Below are 16,652 nucleotides of genomic sequence, written 5' to 3'. Positions count from 1 at the left end.
CCTTTAACAACTTCATTCTGGTCCTTTGATCATTTTGTTCATCGGCTTATTAACCCATTTATTAGTTATGTCTGTTGCTAAGCACAAAAATACTCTTATTTTCATTTAAAAGTTTAACTCAGGCTGTTTAAGCAGAGAAAATTAACGAGAATCAAACTGACAACTTCCTCTAAATAACAAAGGTGCATTTTTTCCAGGCACTTAGTAATGTTAATGTAAAATAATGTTTCTTTTTAAAATGTGAAACTAAGAAAGAAAGTACTTCAATCTTTTCGATCTGGCCCTTCTAAATAAAGAGCTGAAGAGGCCTGATCTACTATATAAAAGTGATGCATGACAAGAACAACAGATAAAACATACTAAAATCAATAAACACCAGTATTAGTAATTTCTTATGTCTACTTATATTTATATGTATCTGGTCTGTTTACATTACAGGAAAACTGAATTTTATGTAGTGCGACACTGAGTTATGTGCTATGATGCAGACTGACCACTAGAGGGTGTTTGGTGTCATTCGTAAAATGTGTCTGCCTCCTGCTGCTGTTGAGAGCCTGTCAGACATCACTTATGAAAACAGTGCTTATTTATGTTTATCGGCTTATATATAATTTCATGAACATTTTCCTCAGTATACCAGGTTGATTCATCAAATCATTGTGGCGAAACAAGTTGTTTTTAAATCTCAGAAAACTCAAATTCGCTGAAACTATTGGTGAGTTTTATAAACTACTTGCTGTGCAAACAAGATGTTTAGTCATATGGATCAATCATAGAAGGACAGCTTTTCTCCAGAGGACATCTGACATTAAATTATCTTTGGACTGATTCTTTAAAGTTTAGGTGGAGAGCAAAGTCACAGCTTGGAAAAGTGTCACCAATGCTGTTCATGAAGTGGACTGTCGGGAAACTGTGTCCATCCAAAAATGTATTTTATTTACTTATTTAGTCAGTCAGTTATTTGAGCAACTTTATCATTTTATATATAAGACCTGAACACAAGTCAGCTTTCTATGAGCTGATATCTCTCGTCTAGTGATATTATTTTCATTAGATTGTTTCATTGCCACTCAGCACTGAGACAGCATTTCTCCTCTGGATATCAGCAGGTGGAACTACTGGAGCATCCTGCTGCTGACAGGTGCTCTGTGTTGTTAACTCACCTGGTGCAGGCACACGAGTGTGTAGAAAGCTTCTCCTGCTGCCACAGTCATCTCTGTGTTGTGTTTTTGCAGGACCAGCATGTCAAACACCAACTGGAGGTTCAGACGATGAAGCACACAGAGTGAGAAAGAACATTGTTATGAAGCAAAAGTCTACATCCATATTTGTTTTTCAACAACATGGATTCAACAGTAAAACAGCACATGGTATTGACTCACTGCTGCTCTGATTTCATTCCAGCTTTTCTTAAAAAACTTTTACAGAAATAGTTCCATATTTTGGGAAATGGCTTTTTTGCTGACAGTTAGATAAGATTCCACTCTCATGTGCGTATGGTTAATATGAAGCTACAACCAATTAGCTTAAGGCTAGGGTGAAACATTTACTCTAACTCTGTCCAAAGGCTAAAAATGTATTCCTTAAAGACAAGAGCACATCAGTAAATTTTATTCCTTTTGTCATTTATCAAAATGTAGTGTTATTGGTTGTCATTTATATTTATTTGACTATAATAGTTTGTTCTATACCTTTTTTTCCCCCAAAGTAAAATGTGCTCACAGATCTGTTGCTGCTCAAATGTGATCTATTAAATCTATATTATGTTTTGTATGTATTTCTTGGGCAAACTTAATCATTACATTTTCATGTTAAATGGTGTTGAAAACGAGCCAGGTGTGTGCTGTACCTTGAGAAAGTGACGGGTGGCGATGAAGAGGGGCGTGTCCTTCTCCTGGTTTTTCGCACACTGCTCAGCCAGAGGAGACAGAGCTTCAAGACACAGCTGGCTGATCTCTGAACTCATCCTGAACACAGAGCGTTAAGGAGAACAACTGGCTTCTTTCTGTCCCTCCGTGGCTGCATCAGATAAACTGGCAGCTCGAGAGGTTATCATCAGTAGGTTACACTCCTGTCTGCTGCAGCACACTCTGACATTCTGGCTTTTAAAAATATCTTTGTAAAAATGTGTCTTATCCACATTTTTCTGGTTTTACCCAGTCCAGAATAATGTGAGGGATGTATGTCAATTTAAACACGGTGACTTTGAAAGACTGGTTACTTGAAAAGAGGTCCTTTGACTGGTTATGGTTTGAACTGTTTTTAAACTAGTGCAAATACAATACCTGAGTGTCAGAACAGATTCTAAAACAATATCACAGGTGGACTCAGACTCACACTCACACTCACACTCACACTCACACTCACACTCACACTCACACTCACACTCACACACACACACACACACACACACACACACACACACTCACACTCACACTCACACTCACACTCACACACACACACACACACACACACAGGCAGTAGGAGGATACGAGGTCATTCCCAGCTCGAGGGAGAACATGAGGCTTTTGAAGAGGTCTTCAGGCAGCTGTGGGATCTTTTCTGGAAAGATCTCACAGATGAAGGTGATGAGCTTGTAATACTGGTTACACAAAGAGGGGAACTGGAAAACAACAGGAACAGGATCAGTATGAGCCCACAGAGCATGTCATCACTGAAACACATCCATGTTGTGCAGTTTTACCTTGAGCAGGTCTTGAGACATGAGTGGAAGAACAATGTTGACACCATACAAAACCACATCTGCTGCCGATACTGTCCGATTGGATGCCGGCGTTCCTTGGTCTTGATTTCTAAACACGTCATCTGGGACACAGCAGTTTGAAGAAATTAAGTCTTTAGCAACTGAAGCGACATGACCAAGGCTTCAGAGCAGTCTTCTAGTCCAATTGGCTACAGATTTCTCCATAAATTGATAATAAAAGACACAGTCAGCTCACCGGTGTCGCTAAAGTCAATGAACTCTTTGGAAAGCAAGTTTGTGAGCAGCTCCATGATGAGCAGCAGGTCCTGGTACTGGTCCTCTTCAGCTGCGGCGTCGCTTCGCTTCCTACTCTGGTTGTTTTTGGAGTAGACCTGCAGCAGCGTCAGACACGCCTCATACAGCTTCATGGACTTGGTCTAGATGAGGAGAGAGGAGGCAGGAGTGACAGTTAACATCTCCAGCTTCAGCAAGTGCTGGCAGTCTGTTTCCTACCACAGTTGGACTGAAGTACATCCTGAGAACTAATAAAAGTCTTCATCTCCATGTTATCCTTCTGATGATATCCTATAAAAACCATGCCATGTTTGCCACATAACAAATGTTGTATCTCACACCCCCCCTTTTTTTCTGCTTGCTTCAAGCATACATCTTTTTTGCTCAGTGGGGAACCACCTGAAGAATACTTTGCTTATCTTTAATTAAAGTTTGAGGCCAGACTATTACTATTATCTTTCACGAAGAAACAGAGGTGCAAGTTAAGCATGTAAAATGTGAATGCAGATTACAGTTCTGTTGAGGAAATGAATCACATTAAACTGCCATCTACTGACAGAACATCCCCAAGGAAGAAGAGCAACATATGGCTGAGACACCTTCATCAGCTACGAGTTAAACACCGGCAGCTTGTGTCTCGTACATAGTTATGTGTAAACTACCAGCTGCTCTGGCAGGTGGCAAATCTTTACCAGCACAGTATTTTCAACTGAAAACATTATTATCTGCAGGTAAAACAGAGGAAGATGCGTCACTCACCTCTCCCAGGTAACAGATCTGCTTGTGAGCCACTTCAACAAAAACCTCGATGATGAGGTTGATCGTCTCTGGCGTGTTGCTGTAGACCTGAGCAACAACAGCATGAAGTCAGTGATCAGAGGAAATATGATAAAAGATTCTGTAAATATCTAGAAGACAGACAGATACACATTGACCAAAGTTTTAAGACCTCTTCAATCTTATTCATTTTATTGATTAAAATTCCTTTGAACTGTGTGGGAAGTTTTGTCGGTTTGTCTTTTGAATTCAAATCTATTAAATCAGATCAGACAGTTGTCACAGACTAGAACGACAACGTACAGGCTATCTTCATGGAGTTCGCCTTCACCTTCCCAACCTGCTCTTACCTCCATGAGGCCGATGCAGCTGGACAGGAAGTCCATGAGAAAAGAGAAGAGCGAGACCACGTTGTCGATCTGCGTCGCCTCTGCGATGCCACAGAGCGCCTCTAACGTGGCCACGATTTCCTGTTTGACAGCTTCCTCCTGGCTGATCTGAGCGAAGTTCTCCTGGTTGATGAGGTTGAGGAAACGCTGCTGGAGAGGGTGGAGCACCTGGATGGACAGAGAGACAGAGAGAGTCTTTATGGACTGCTGCCTTGACAAATGTCTTTAAGATGTGTTCACACAGGACAAACTGCAGATTCTTCATCATGTTCTGTGATGACATTTCAGTGGCTACCTTCACTTTATTTTGCAGCTAATTAGTGAAACGAAACTATTTTATTGTTCTTCTAGCAGGACTGAAACGACATCATACTCATTTTAAGAAGCACTTCTCAGTATTATTTTAAATCAGAGACCAGTCTTTAGTCCTTAAACTGGTTTGTCTGGACTCAGTTCTGATGCACACCATGTATGAACTAAATCTCAGTTACATGAGTAACCGGGACAAAAGTGATTTGACGGTGCATGTGAGGAGAGAGGAGGAATGTAGAGATGTAATCAAGGAGTGTTTGATCAGTTGTTGGGTCCATCTCTCCTCTTCCTCCTCCAACCGAGCCATCTGAGTTCAGACGAAGCAGCTGCAGGAGCCAACAGCTGCTGTCTCACTGGTCCACCCCCCATAATTACTCTGGAGTCATTGTGGCTTTGCACCCCCATTTACTACTGTCAGCCTATTAAGACAAAGGCCTCCAGGATCATAAAAAAGGATCATGTTATACACACGGGAAAAAGGCTCAACGGGGGAATATCATCGACTACATCCATCACTGCTACTCCTTGGATCTGACTTGAAGTCCACAGAGATATAACTCTCAACAGAAGTGACTAGTTTTTGTGTATTTCTTAAAAAATGGACAAAGCTCGTGACTCTGATGAAGATTTAATGCCAACAAAAATACAGAAATAATAATTATTTTTTTTATCATCAGATGTGAAACAGGTTAACTTAAGCACTGAAAGATTATCTTATTATCATATTTTTGTTCGTGGTTTCTATCAGTTACAATAACAGTGTTATCAAAGTAATGGCTGACATAAACACTGCTACACTAAGATCCAAAGGGGCAAGACAAGGAGCAGACAGATGGAACCAAACCAGATAAGCTAAACCACTTTATTTAAAAGGCACAACTGAAATATGAAATGTTGGTAACAATTAACTAATCATTTGGGCTCTTACTGTTTCCTGTGCACATTACCTCAGCCCAGTATTGCTGCTTGGCGTCAGCGTCCATGTGTGCGAAGCCTCCCAGCACCAGAGCTTTCATCAGAGACCTCTGCACGGAGCTGGACAGCAGGTGGAGGGGCGGGCTGCGGCTGGCAAACTGCTTCGCCAGGTTCCACCAGCTCTCACACTGCACCACGATGTTCGCCCTGAACACACAGGGAGGCACAGGGTCCGTTAGAGTCTGTGCTGTGGTAGGATCTATTGTGACCCCGAAACATCTGCACTTATAGATTATCATACTCAAATGGCCTCAGAACTCTGCTTCCAAACCTTTTTGACCACGAGAATAACCTCCGCCATCTTGAGCAATTACCCTGTGCAATAATACCTTTTTTATTTTTTACATATTTATATTTTCTTTCTCTTATTTAAATCCTTTTTTAGTATTTTTAAGTCTCCTTGTTTAATGTCCCTTGTACTCATTGTATGTCTGTCTACCTGTTCGTGTACTTATTGTCTGTCTGTCTACCTGCTCGTGTACTTATTGTATGTCTGTCTACCTGCTCGTGTACTTATTGTATGTCTGTCTACCTGCTACTGTCACAAGTGAATTTCCCCAATGTGGGATGAATAAAAGTCTAAAGTCTAAAGTCTGAAACAAATAGCTGCATGTTGCTGCTGTCCTGTTAAATCTTCTCAATTCAATTTAGTTAAATTCCATGTTTTTATTTTGACTGAAAAAAATGTTTCTCAAAATGTTTGAAGCACTCAACACCTTTCACCACACAATTTGAGAGCAATTTCATGAACAAAAAACAAGACTGTTTTTTCTAGTTCATGAAAAGCTGACAGGTAAAAGGTTTCATCAAACAGTGAAAACATCATGAGTCGTAACTAATCACATCAACAGATCAATGGTTTCCCTTTTGAAATTGTTTTATCAAATATCAAAGGGGGCCAAGAGGCTTGAAACAAATACAAATTCTATCAGTGACATTATTGGAAAAGTAGGTTCAGATTTTGAAGCTTGACTCTCACTATGCAATAGAAGTCTGCTGGATTAACCGATTGGTCTATAAAATGTTAGAAAATGGTGAAAAATGCCCACCACAAATTCCCAAAGCGCCATCGTCTAATGTCTTGTTCTGTTTGACCAACAATCCAAAACACAACAATATTTTACAACTATGACAGAATAAGGAAACTAGGAGATAAATTATGTCTGAGTCCCTGAAATTTTCTTGAACAGAAAAAACAAACAAAAAAAGGAATCAAAACAATGGATTGAATATCAAAGAGGGTGCTAATCATTTTCTGTCTATCCACTCATTATTGCAGCCCTACACCACTGTGCTCACCTCTCTCTCTTCTCCACCAGCGTCACCAGCAGCTCCACGGTGTCGTTTGCCAGTTCGGTCTCTGAGCTCCACACAGACAGATTGTTGATCACCTTCTCTAGAAGATATCCCACAATCCACTGGGCTCCCTCGGTGTCTGCACCAAACGCTGTGCTCAGGGGGATGCTGATCTGAGGAGAGACAGGACAAACATCTGCTTTATGGCTAATGTGTGGAAAAGATGTTACAAACACAAACTGCAGTGAGCAGTGAAATGTCTGCTGACAGCGACAGGACGTGATGATAAAAGGTGTGCAGGAAGTGATCTTTATATGTGTGATGTTATGTAGAGGTATGAGAGGCTCAAACCTGCTCATAGAGCTTCTCGTCCACCAGCAGGTACGTCTTGGACCAGCGTCTGAGGAACCACATGATGTCTTTCCCCATCTGCGGGCTCAGCAGCTCCGTCAGGCTCGCTCTCGTTGCCCGGGACTCAACTTCTGACGTCCGCAACACCGCTGACAGCAGCCTGTGACAGGAATATAAGATAGGGTAGTTGGATTTAAAGCTGACATGTGAGAAGAAAAGGTGAAAAGGACGAATGAGAGAGAAATGAAGACTGAAATAGATTAAATTATACAAACAATGTAAAGACATAATACGGAGCTCAGCAGAGAGAAAACAATACAAAAGAAGCTGGGAGTGAGCAGCTTTTTATTCCAGCAATGAACAAAACTTTCATATCACTGCAGCCTCAACATCACAATGCAAAGGATGCAGAATAAGGCTGCAACTACTGATTACTTCATTGTCAGTTAACTTTTTGATTATTTTCTCAATTATTCAATGAGTTGTTTGGTCTATAAAATACTGGAAAATTGTAAAAAATGTCAATTAGTGTTTCCAAAAGCCCAAAATGATGTCCTCAAATGTCTTCTATTATTCACAACCCAAAGATACTCAGTTTACTGTCATAGAGGAGTAAAAAAAAAGAAAATATTCACATTTAGGAAGCTGGAATCAGAGAATTTGAACTATTTTTCTTTAAAAAAATTACTCAAATGGATTGATAGCCGATGGTTGAAACTACTTGATTAATCAATTATTTGGCTGCAGCTCTGATGCAGAATAACGTTTTATTTATAGTGTCTGCTAGGGAAATCTATTAATCGCCTTCAAGAATTAAAACAATTAAAAATAGTTCCTGTATCCTGTCACAAATTACAAATACTTGCTTATAAAATTTATCAAAATCAAATCAAAAACACTGGTATGAGAAATTGTATTTCATTAACACACAAGTAGTTTCTAATTTTAAAAAAGCAAAAAGACCTCAGATATAAGCTGATTTTATTATATTTTAACTATTTAGTCGCCTCAGTATGGGTTGGACTTTGTTGGGCCACTTGTTGAAAAGCTACAGACGGGAGCTCTGCTATTAAAATCAAGTCATTATTTTGTGTTATTAAGTTTATTATTAAAGTAACTTGGTGTTTACTTTATCTGTTCTTTTAATTCCTAATGTAGCCTACACATAATAATTCTAATGAATAAACTTCCAACGTATTTCATATATTATTAATAATTAACTGATAATTGATAGTTAAGGCAGCCAACTGTCGACTAAAGAAAGAGCTTAAAATTTGCATCCCGAGTTTCTGCATTCAGAAGGCTGCAAGTGTCCATGTAATGTAAGAGACTCAAACATCAAATTTTCTGACAAACAGGACCTTTAACTTGTGCTGGGTGCCAGTTTTGTGTTGTCATTATTGTTTTGGACAGTAAGCATGTTGTTTACTCCGTACCATGTAATCATGGTTTTGGGTGAATAAAAAACTGACGCAGAACTCAGAAGATAAATTGCAGCTGACAGGTGGAGCTGGCTAAAAACAATGATGCCATGCCAGCTGTGTGGACACATGTTTTTAATCAAGATGATACGGAACAAAACGAGGATTTGATCAGAAGTGCACAGCAAGGACGAGGCTCTTGCGCAGAGGAGCGAGTTATAAAACACAGTTCATTCACTGCTACAGAACAAATGTGACAGGTTGTTATTATTTTGTTGTCGGGGTGATTTGACCTGAAATCTATATCACAGTTAACTGAGCAGATAGTTATCAACTTGATGCCTCGTGTGTGTGTGTGTGTGTGTGTGTGGACTTGGATTTGAGAAGCCCCCTCTTTCACTCATACTCACACTCACACACACACACACACACACACACACACAGTATATAAAGGACAGAGAGACAAAGGGCTTAAAGCAGCTTATGGCTCCGTCCCCCTCAGCGGAGGACGGCCACAGTTTCACATTGTCTGCAGAAAACAAAACCACATTGACATTTATGGGGCCGGGGTCGTCAGCTCGCTGTTAGGAAACCTGATGCCATTGGCCACTCATCTCTGCAATCCTCTGTCATTGCTGTCATCCCTCTTCACACACACACACACACACACACACACACACACACACACACACACACACACACACACACACACACACACACACACACACACACACACACACACACACACACACACACACACACAGACTCACACACAGACACACACACCTCTACGTATTGAACAATCTAGAAAACACAGGGGCTCAATGACCTTCAACGAATAATTTCACCGGCTGCTGTGACTATCTATTGTCGTCCCGGTGATTATCTGCATGCATACATGCATGCGCCTGCGTACACACATACACAGTTGCCCTGAAACAGACGAGCATCCAATGTGAGTGCACTGCCAACAGTCCTGAACTGCACAACATCTCGAACACGGCAGTTGCAGACTGTTGGGCTGCGCAGCAATTTATGAAAAATAAATCACGTCTGATAAGAGAAACTAGACACTTTGCACCCCAGAGTCCATTTCATTATATGTTGGTGTATTTTTAAAGCCATCATTTTGTACTGATGCCGACCAACCAACACAGAGAAACCCACTGTGCAACACCCATTATGTGTTTACAACTATTTCTAATGCCATAGCAACAGAAACGAAGCAGAATGCAATGCAGCAATAAGAGAGGTGGTGTTTTAAATAAAGTGTAGCAGTCATGAACACACATTTCTGCTCTAACAGAAAGTGCTGGCTGGGAATTGTTTTTGAAAGTTACAAATCTCAGACCTCAGGTAAATGATCTTAAAAAAACTTTGTCCACTGCCCTGTGGATACATTTTCATCAATTTGAGCTGTGGTACAGAAGAAAATGTAAAGATATTCCAACTGCACAGCAAATGCCATGTCCATTTCAGTGCTGACAACAGAAAAAGTTTGGCAAAGGAAATGTGGTTCTTTGACACACTTGATCTTTTCCTTTATCAACTTACATCGATCAGCCACAAAATTAGAAGGACTAACAGGTGAACTGAATAACATTTATCGCCTCATTACAATGCTGGAATCCTTGGGTCTTGGCATTCATGTGGATGCCACACGCTCCACCCACCCAAACACTGTTGTACACCACGGACACCCCATCATGGAAACGTCACTCTCTGATGTGTCTTACCACAAAGACTACTCAGGAATTGCCCCAAGAATGTGAAAGAGCTCATCAACCTGTCCTTCGAATTTCCCTGATCCCAATCACATCGAGCATCTATGGGACGTCTCGGAACAAGTCTGTTCCATGGAAGCCCCCACTCCCCAACCCCAGGACCCAAATGATCCACCACATACACCCTGGAGCCAGACACCACAGCAGACCCCCTGAAGGCACAGTACCTCAACGAGTCAGCCAAGTCCGATCAATGGAGGCCACCCTGCTGTTACAGCACATCCCATGGATGCTTGATCATCAAATTGCTTGTTTTCTCTGACCAAGCTCTACTTTCATAAAGGTGCTTAAACCAAATTTTGCTTTGCAACCTTGTTTGTAAAATGACAAATAAATTAACCTTGAAAAACTTAGTTTGTAACTTAATGTTTGTGTTCATGAAGAGTTACCAAATCCACTTTTATTTTTGGTCTTTTTAGGGTCTGACACTCAGGTTCAAGAGTCTGAAGGACACACCTCCACGTGTCTCATCCTCACACAGTTTATGTGAAAGTGAGCCCATGTTATAGCAGCGACAGTTTTATTAAACCATGTTTTATTATGTGTGTGTTTGCTTGAGAAGGTTTAAGAGTTTGTCATACAGAGTCAAATACAGACAGTGTCTACGTGTGAATGTGAAGGAAGTTACCCACCTTTAGCTTTATAGGACAATAACTGTGACAACACTTGGAAGTCCACTAGACTGGGACAGTGAGGGGTCTATTCTGGGTGAGGTTTATGGAGGTCTGGCTGGTAAAGTGAGATGGACTGTCACAACATCCAGGGACACAAAGAAGTGTCATCTCTTGTGTACTTCAGGATCTGCCAGCAGTTTGTCTCAGCCTTGAGTCAGTTATTGTACAGTGTCAAAAATACATTTCAAACCTGTGCTGCATATTGTTTTTCACAGATGCTTTGCTAAACATTCCTTCCGTTACACAAATTCAAACCTGAGGCCTTGACAGTTCAGCCACAGAAAAGCAGCTATTGTATGTCCTCCTTCACCCTACACAGATTTTCTTAGTTAATTTGGAGATTCAAGCTCTCAACCTTCCAGTTCTCGAGCTGAATGCTAGTATTGTGTTAGGTCTGACAACTTTAGCAATCTCAGTCCCCACAAAGCAAATCAAAGGATAGACAAGTTGTTAACATGCTCAGGAACCCTCCAACAACCAGTTTGTTGTTTAGTTACAAAAATCCTAAAGAAACACAGCACAGCACAAACACAACATTTTAATCTTTAAAGTTTCAATCCTTAGTCTTTTAATGGCCAAAACCTCAATTCCTGGAAATTTGAAACTAAAAGAAGACTTTCAAAATTTGGGTTTCTATGGAACACTACATATTTTCTGATTAATTTGATTCCAACTACTTTTATATTTATTTTATATTAAAATGTCTCTGTGATTGCATTTGGTAGACTGGCCAAATTTACAAGAAGTCAGAAGTCAAACAATTCTCAGCAGATTTTCAAAATAAAGCACTGTCAGCAGACATTTTTATTTTTCAGGAGCATCTGACAAAATGTCCTAGGTGTGTGAGCTGTACAAAATAATAAATTCAAAGCTTTATGTCAACTTTTGACACAACTGTAACAGTACCTGATGACAGAGTCTGTGCGGTTGCAGCCTGGTATGGACGAGGCCTTCTCTCCCGGTGACCCCAGGATCTGCAGTGTTGTGTTGATGTCCACTTCTGTCGAGTGTTTGATGGAAAACTCCATCACCTCAGAGGGGATCAGAGGGGTTTCACCCTGAGGGTCGTCTGCTAGTAAATACCCTAGAGAATGAAGAGACGCCATGTTATAGCCTGTTCACTTTGTTGATTTTAGGGTTTTGCAAAACTTTGGAACAAACACTACAGTTTCTTTTTGTTTTTCTTTTTGTTTTTTAAAAAGAGCAGATCATTGTTAAAGAGGTAAATCAGTAGAGGTAAAACAATGAGTAGATTTATGGATTAGTCCTTCAAAATTAAATGGTAACAAAAGTTGTTTCCACTGTCTCATGTTTGAATATTTGCATGTTTATTCATCTGGTAAGATAGTAAATACAATATCTTCAGGTTTTGGACTGTTCGCCAGCCAAAACAAAGCAATCTGAACACGTCACCTTGGGCTCTGAAAAATCATGATGGACACTTTGCACAATTTTATACATTGTATAGATAAAATGAATTGATTAATGTGGAAAATAATGGATAGTTGCAGCTCTAGTATCCAGCTTTGTATCAGAATACATTATGAAACCATTATTGGCTCTGACACCATGAACAGGTGCGACTCAACAACCTAACTATTCCAATGGTGAGGTATAAATTACTTTTTCAGCCACAAAAATGAGCCAGTTTTAGGGTTTTACTTACTCTCCCAGTCCTCCACCCAGCCTAATTGGTAAGTAAATGGTGAGGAATCTGCAAAACTGCTTTGCACGCCTTCAATGATGCTGATGAAGTCAATATTTAATTTACACAAACCCACAGTACTGGGTGGAGTTCTCTTCTCCTGTTTTGTAACAAATTAAGTCAGTTAAGTGGAATATACTGCACTGGAAAAGTCATTTGTGAACACTATAAAACAGCCATATTCTAGCATATAAGAACATCATACAGCTTTTAATGAATGTTTTCAAAGGGCCCTCAGTACTATGTGCGCATTTGTTTTAAAAAAAAAATCATGGTAACTTAACCCCTTAACGATGAGCTTAGTAAGGCAATACAGCATTTATTAAAACACCTCAAAGTTTAACACGTATAACTGAACACTCTGCTGCGCCCCACGATATATTGACAAACCATATATATGTTTGGAGCCCGTGATACTGCTAGGTTAGTTTCACTAAATATTCTTGTTCCTGTATGTGTGTGTACATTCTAACACATCTAATTCATGTTGTGAGGAGAAGGTAAGTGCTAATGAGCAATATAATCCTAAATATACAGACATATGTGCAATCAGTGCCCAAAAAACTCTGCTGTCCTCAAACATGATTGGCTCATGTGGTGACTGCGTCTCAGCTCTTTTTGTGTTTCAAACCCCAAAATGTCCTAAAAAAACAAAAAAGGGCGACAAACAAACAAGTTCTACGTCCTGTTGCTGACCTGTGACCAGTATGAGCCAGTGGATGTCCTCATAGAGGTCGTCCAGAACTTTGCGATCCACTGATCCGGGATCAGATGAGGCCATGAGGTGCTGCTGGGTCCTCTGCAGTTGACCATGCAGCCGTGTCACCCGGTCCTCCAGCAGGCTACAGGAGGAGGTCACAAGAGTAATGTCAGCATGGGAAACAGAGACAGAGTTTCTGTGACCTTCTGAACTCCAACAGCCAAGATCACTGAAGTCTCCAGTGAATGAGATTTTTATAAAAGTTCAAACATACCAAGAGAAAATGAAATGTGTTTTCATAGTATAGAGACCAAAACTGTGAAAACAAATGTGTATAAGGGTTTAACAAAGTGTAAAGGAAGTAAAAGTGTTAAAGTTTACCTTGTGAGCAGGGGGATACAGTGGTCCGCAGCCACACGTCCCAGCATGCCAATGCTCGACAGTTGGTCAGAGAACAGCTCTCTGTCGTCTTCCTGCAGCTCGTTGATCTCCTCCTCTTCATGAGACGAAATGCCATTCGCTGACTGAAGGGAGGGGGGTTGAGCGTTATTCAGGGTTTATGAATTACACAGAAAATGTCAAAGAAAAGATTTACATGGATAGAGAGTGGACATGGCCATGTTTATTTTGATGTGGAAATCTGACTTAATACAATTCAAATGTTCAATATTCTACATGTACACTAACAGCAAAACAAAGAATGCATGAATAAATAAATAAATAAATAAATGAATATGCTGAAATGAATGGGGCAGAGTATTTCACTTCCATCCTTAAACATAGTTCTAAATCTTTGCTGCTTATAAACTGACTCCCCTCTTCACAATACGATGTTTTTATCATTGATGAGAAGTGAAACTTGTTCTTGGTTGTAAATGCAAAAAAGGGGCAAAGTCTCACCAGGTTCCGGGTGCCGTCAGGAGCAGCCAAGTGACACTGGATGTATGAGTTAAAGACTTGGATTGCCGGCTGGACAAAACAGCCGCGAGGAAAATGCTCCTCGTCCTGAACGAGTGTCAACCACGACTCCAGCAGCTTGTCGTAGGCCTCCATATAAACCATGTCATCCTTATCCAGCTGAGCACAGTAAGAAAAAAAGATCAAGTTATGTCTGACGATTTGTCCGTCAAGCCTTTGAAACGTTTACAATTGATAGAGGATGCAGGATTTTTTGGTTCTTTCACAGTCACAGTTGAGGATCTGACACATCAATCTAAAATCCTTTCTGGAGTGCAAGAACTTTGTGGTTGATAAAGAAAATTGCAGCTGGGGACCAACAGTCTCAATGCAACATTGCTTCCATCTAAGGGATATTCATAAGCCCAAAAAGTTGGGAAACACTGTTTTTTAAGTCTGATTTAATATGTAATCAGAAGGCAAGGCTGCTTACACACTATGAGGTTAAAAATGCAGCCACAAATATTGCAGGTGTTATATTTCTCCACAGTATTTCGAGCGCACATTATCTCAGGGCTTGTGATCCCATTCCCACATTTTTAAATCAAACACCTAAAAGTTGTACCTGAATTCAATAAGGATAATCAGATTTTTGAGAAGCAGGTGAAGGTGTTATTACTCACCACCTCCTCTAGGGCGGCACTGCGTCCAAACGAGCAGGTGAGCAGTGTTAGGCAGTTGATGAAGGATGTGAAGAGGTCGCTGGGCAGCGCCGTTAAAGTACTTCGAGGGAACATGGTGATCAGATTGGAGATGATATTGGAGATGCCCACCGCCTCCGAGTCCTCGATCTCAATCCTGTGAATGCAGATAATAAAATGTGATCTAAAGATAAGATTGGACCGTTGACAAAACTCTAAATACTTGTAATTATAGTCATGTAATGGAGTAGACGTTTTTTTAAATCAATAAAATGATTAATGCTGTTTGGGAGAACCAGGGTGAAAAAATAACACTGGCTAAATGGAAGCTGTGACGATCTGCCAGTCACATTGTATTTAGTAAAATATGATTTCCTTCTCTTGACAAAAAAGGTTAAAAAAGTCAACTGCTTCTTTTCCATTTTCGTTTCAGACCTGTGTTTTGGCCTGAGGAAGGACACTTTCCACTCTCAAGAATGAGGCAGAGGCTAAACTGGGGTCACTACAGTTTACTCGCTGGTGACTAAGGGTTTGGAAACAGGCATGAAAATTGATCCTTAACCAAAACTCGTGGGCAACGTGACCCCTGAGCAGTTTTCCACAGCTGCATCGGAGGTTATATTTTTGGTATTTCTGCCTCATGGTACAGTATACAGAGTACAAGATGACAGAAAGAGTGGCTGTAATTACACTGGTTTTAAAGAGACCTTTATCATCAGATTGTACCATGAAGCATGAAGTGACAGGCCTGGACACGTTACAATCATACTTTCATCAAATGTTGTTGAATTTCAAAACCAGATACAAAAGTGGCTTGTAATCTGAACTCAACAACATCTGGACAAATCTAACCACGGTGCAATCATAAGACCATACGAAGATGAAATGCACCCATGTTTTTGAAAACATTTCAAGGCTCAAAGTGCAAAAAAAAAACAACAACATTTAAGTTAAACAAGACTGAGGATGAATCCAAATTTCCACCCTCTAGACTCGCGGACATCAGTCGTACGTAATGTGACGTGTTCCCCGTCATCACGTCAAGTCTGCAAGTGCGTGAGTCTGCAAGGCAAATATAAGCCACTGATAGACAGCCAAAAAGAAAAGAAAAAACGCATTTTGTTTATTTTTTACAGTCTATACTTCTAAATGTTTCTGTATTATGATGTGGTTGAATATTATTTTTGGCCTAAACGATTCAAGTAATGTTATAATAAAGTAATCGTTTTACACATTCATAATAAGTTCTACAATGTCTCATCAGTATTGCAATGAATTGTGGGTAATTAAATCAGTGAAGCATGGTGAAGTCTGCAGCCCAAGCGGACTCTCTGGAAGTCTGCAGAAAGTCCGCTTGAGGGCCCTTGTGGACTGGATGAAATTTGAGTTCGGACAGCCCTCAAGACTCGCGGACTTCCTGTGAACACACCCGCGAGTCTGCAAGTGCGATGAAGTCCAGGATAATTTAATGCAGCCTAAGAGTATAAAGTTTAATCCGAATCCATGTTTTAAAATACCGTAAGAGTCATTAAGAAGTCTTGAATAACTATCGTAACATACCAGCTTCCATTTATTTCTCTATGAAATCTTTATCCCTGTATTTTTGGAACACGCTAAGCAATCGAACTTTCTCCAAAAAGACCAACAAATGACAGGACTGCATTACACCATG

General features: G+C 40.3%; 1 protein-coding gene across 1 annotated transcript in view; it reads right to left on the bottom strand.

The window, feature by feature from the left end:
* The window catches only part of xpo4 (exportin 4), a 61,888-nt gene that overhangs the window by 1,998 nt on the left and 43,238 nt on the right, over positions 1 to 16,652 (bottom strand). The window contains exons 9-23 of the mRNA XM_073474092.1: positions 14,963 to 15,137; positions 14,283 to 14,459; positions 13,764 to 13,906; positions 13,379 to 13,524; positions 11,884 to 12,061; positions 7,099 to 7,258; positions 6,751 to 6,920; positions 5,424 to 5,598; positions 4,126 to 4,332; positions 3,758 to 3,844; positions 2,961 to 3,141; positions 2,705 to 2,826; positions 2,493 to 2,623; positions 1,850 to 1,967; positions 1,164 to 1,256 (exon numbers count right to left, since the gene is read on the bottom strand). Of these exons, the coding sequence (XP_073330193.1) occupies positions 1,164 to 1,256; positions 1,850 to 1,967; positions 2,493 to 2,623; positions 2,705 to 2,826; positions 2,961 to 3,141; positions 3,758 to 3,844; positions 4,126 to 4,332; positions 5,424 to 5,598; positions 6,751 to 6,920; positions 7,099 to 7,258; positions 11,884 to 12,061; positions 13,379 to 13,524; positions 13,764 to 13,906; positions 14,283 to 14,459; positions 14,963 to 15,137 (2,263 nt within the window). The remainder of the gene's footprint in view (positions 1 to 1,163; positions 1,257 to 1,849; positions 1,968 to 2,492; positions 2,624 to 2,704; positions 2,827 to 2,960; positions 3,142 to 3,757; positions 3,845 to 4,125; positions 4,333 to 5,423; positions 5,599 to 6,750; positions 6,921 to 7,098; positions 7,259 to 11,883; positions 12,062 to 13,378; positions 13,525 to 13,763; positions 13,907 to 14,282; positions 14,460 to 14,962; positions 15,138 to 16,652) is intronic.

The sequence above is a fragment of the Pagrus major genome, chromosome 9, assembly GCF_040436345.1.
Source record: "Pagrus major chromosome 9, Pma_NU_1.0".
Taxonomy (NCBI): domain Eukaryota; kingdom Metazoa; phylum Chordata; class Actinopteri; order Spariformes; family Sparidae; genus Pagrus; species Pagrus major.
Note: the sequence above shows the minus strand (reverse complement) of the source record. Positions and strands in the feature narration are given on the sequence as shown.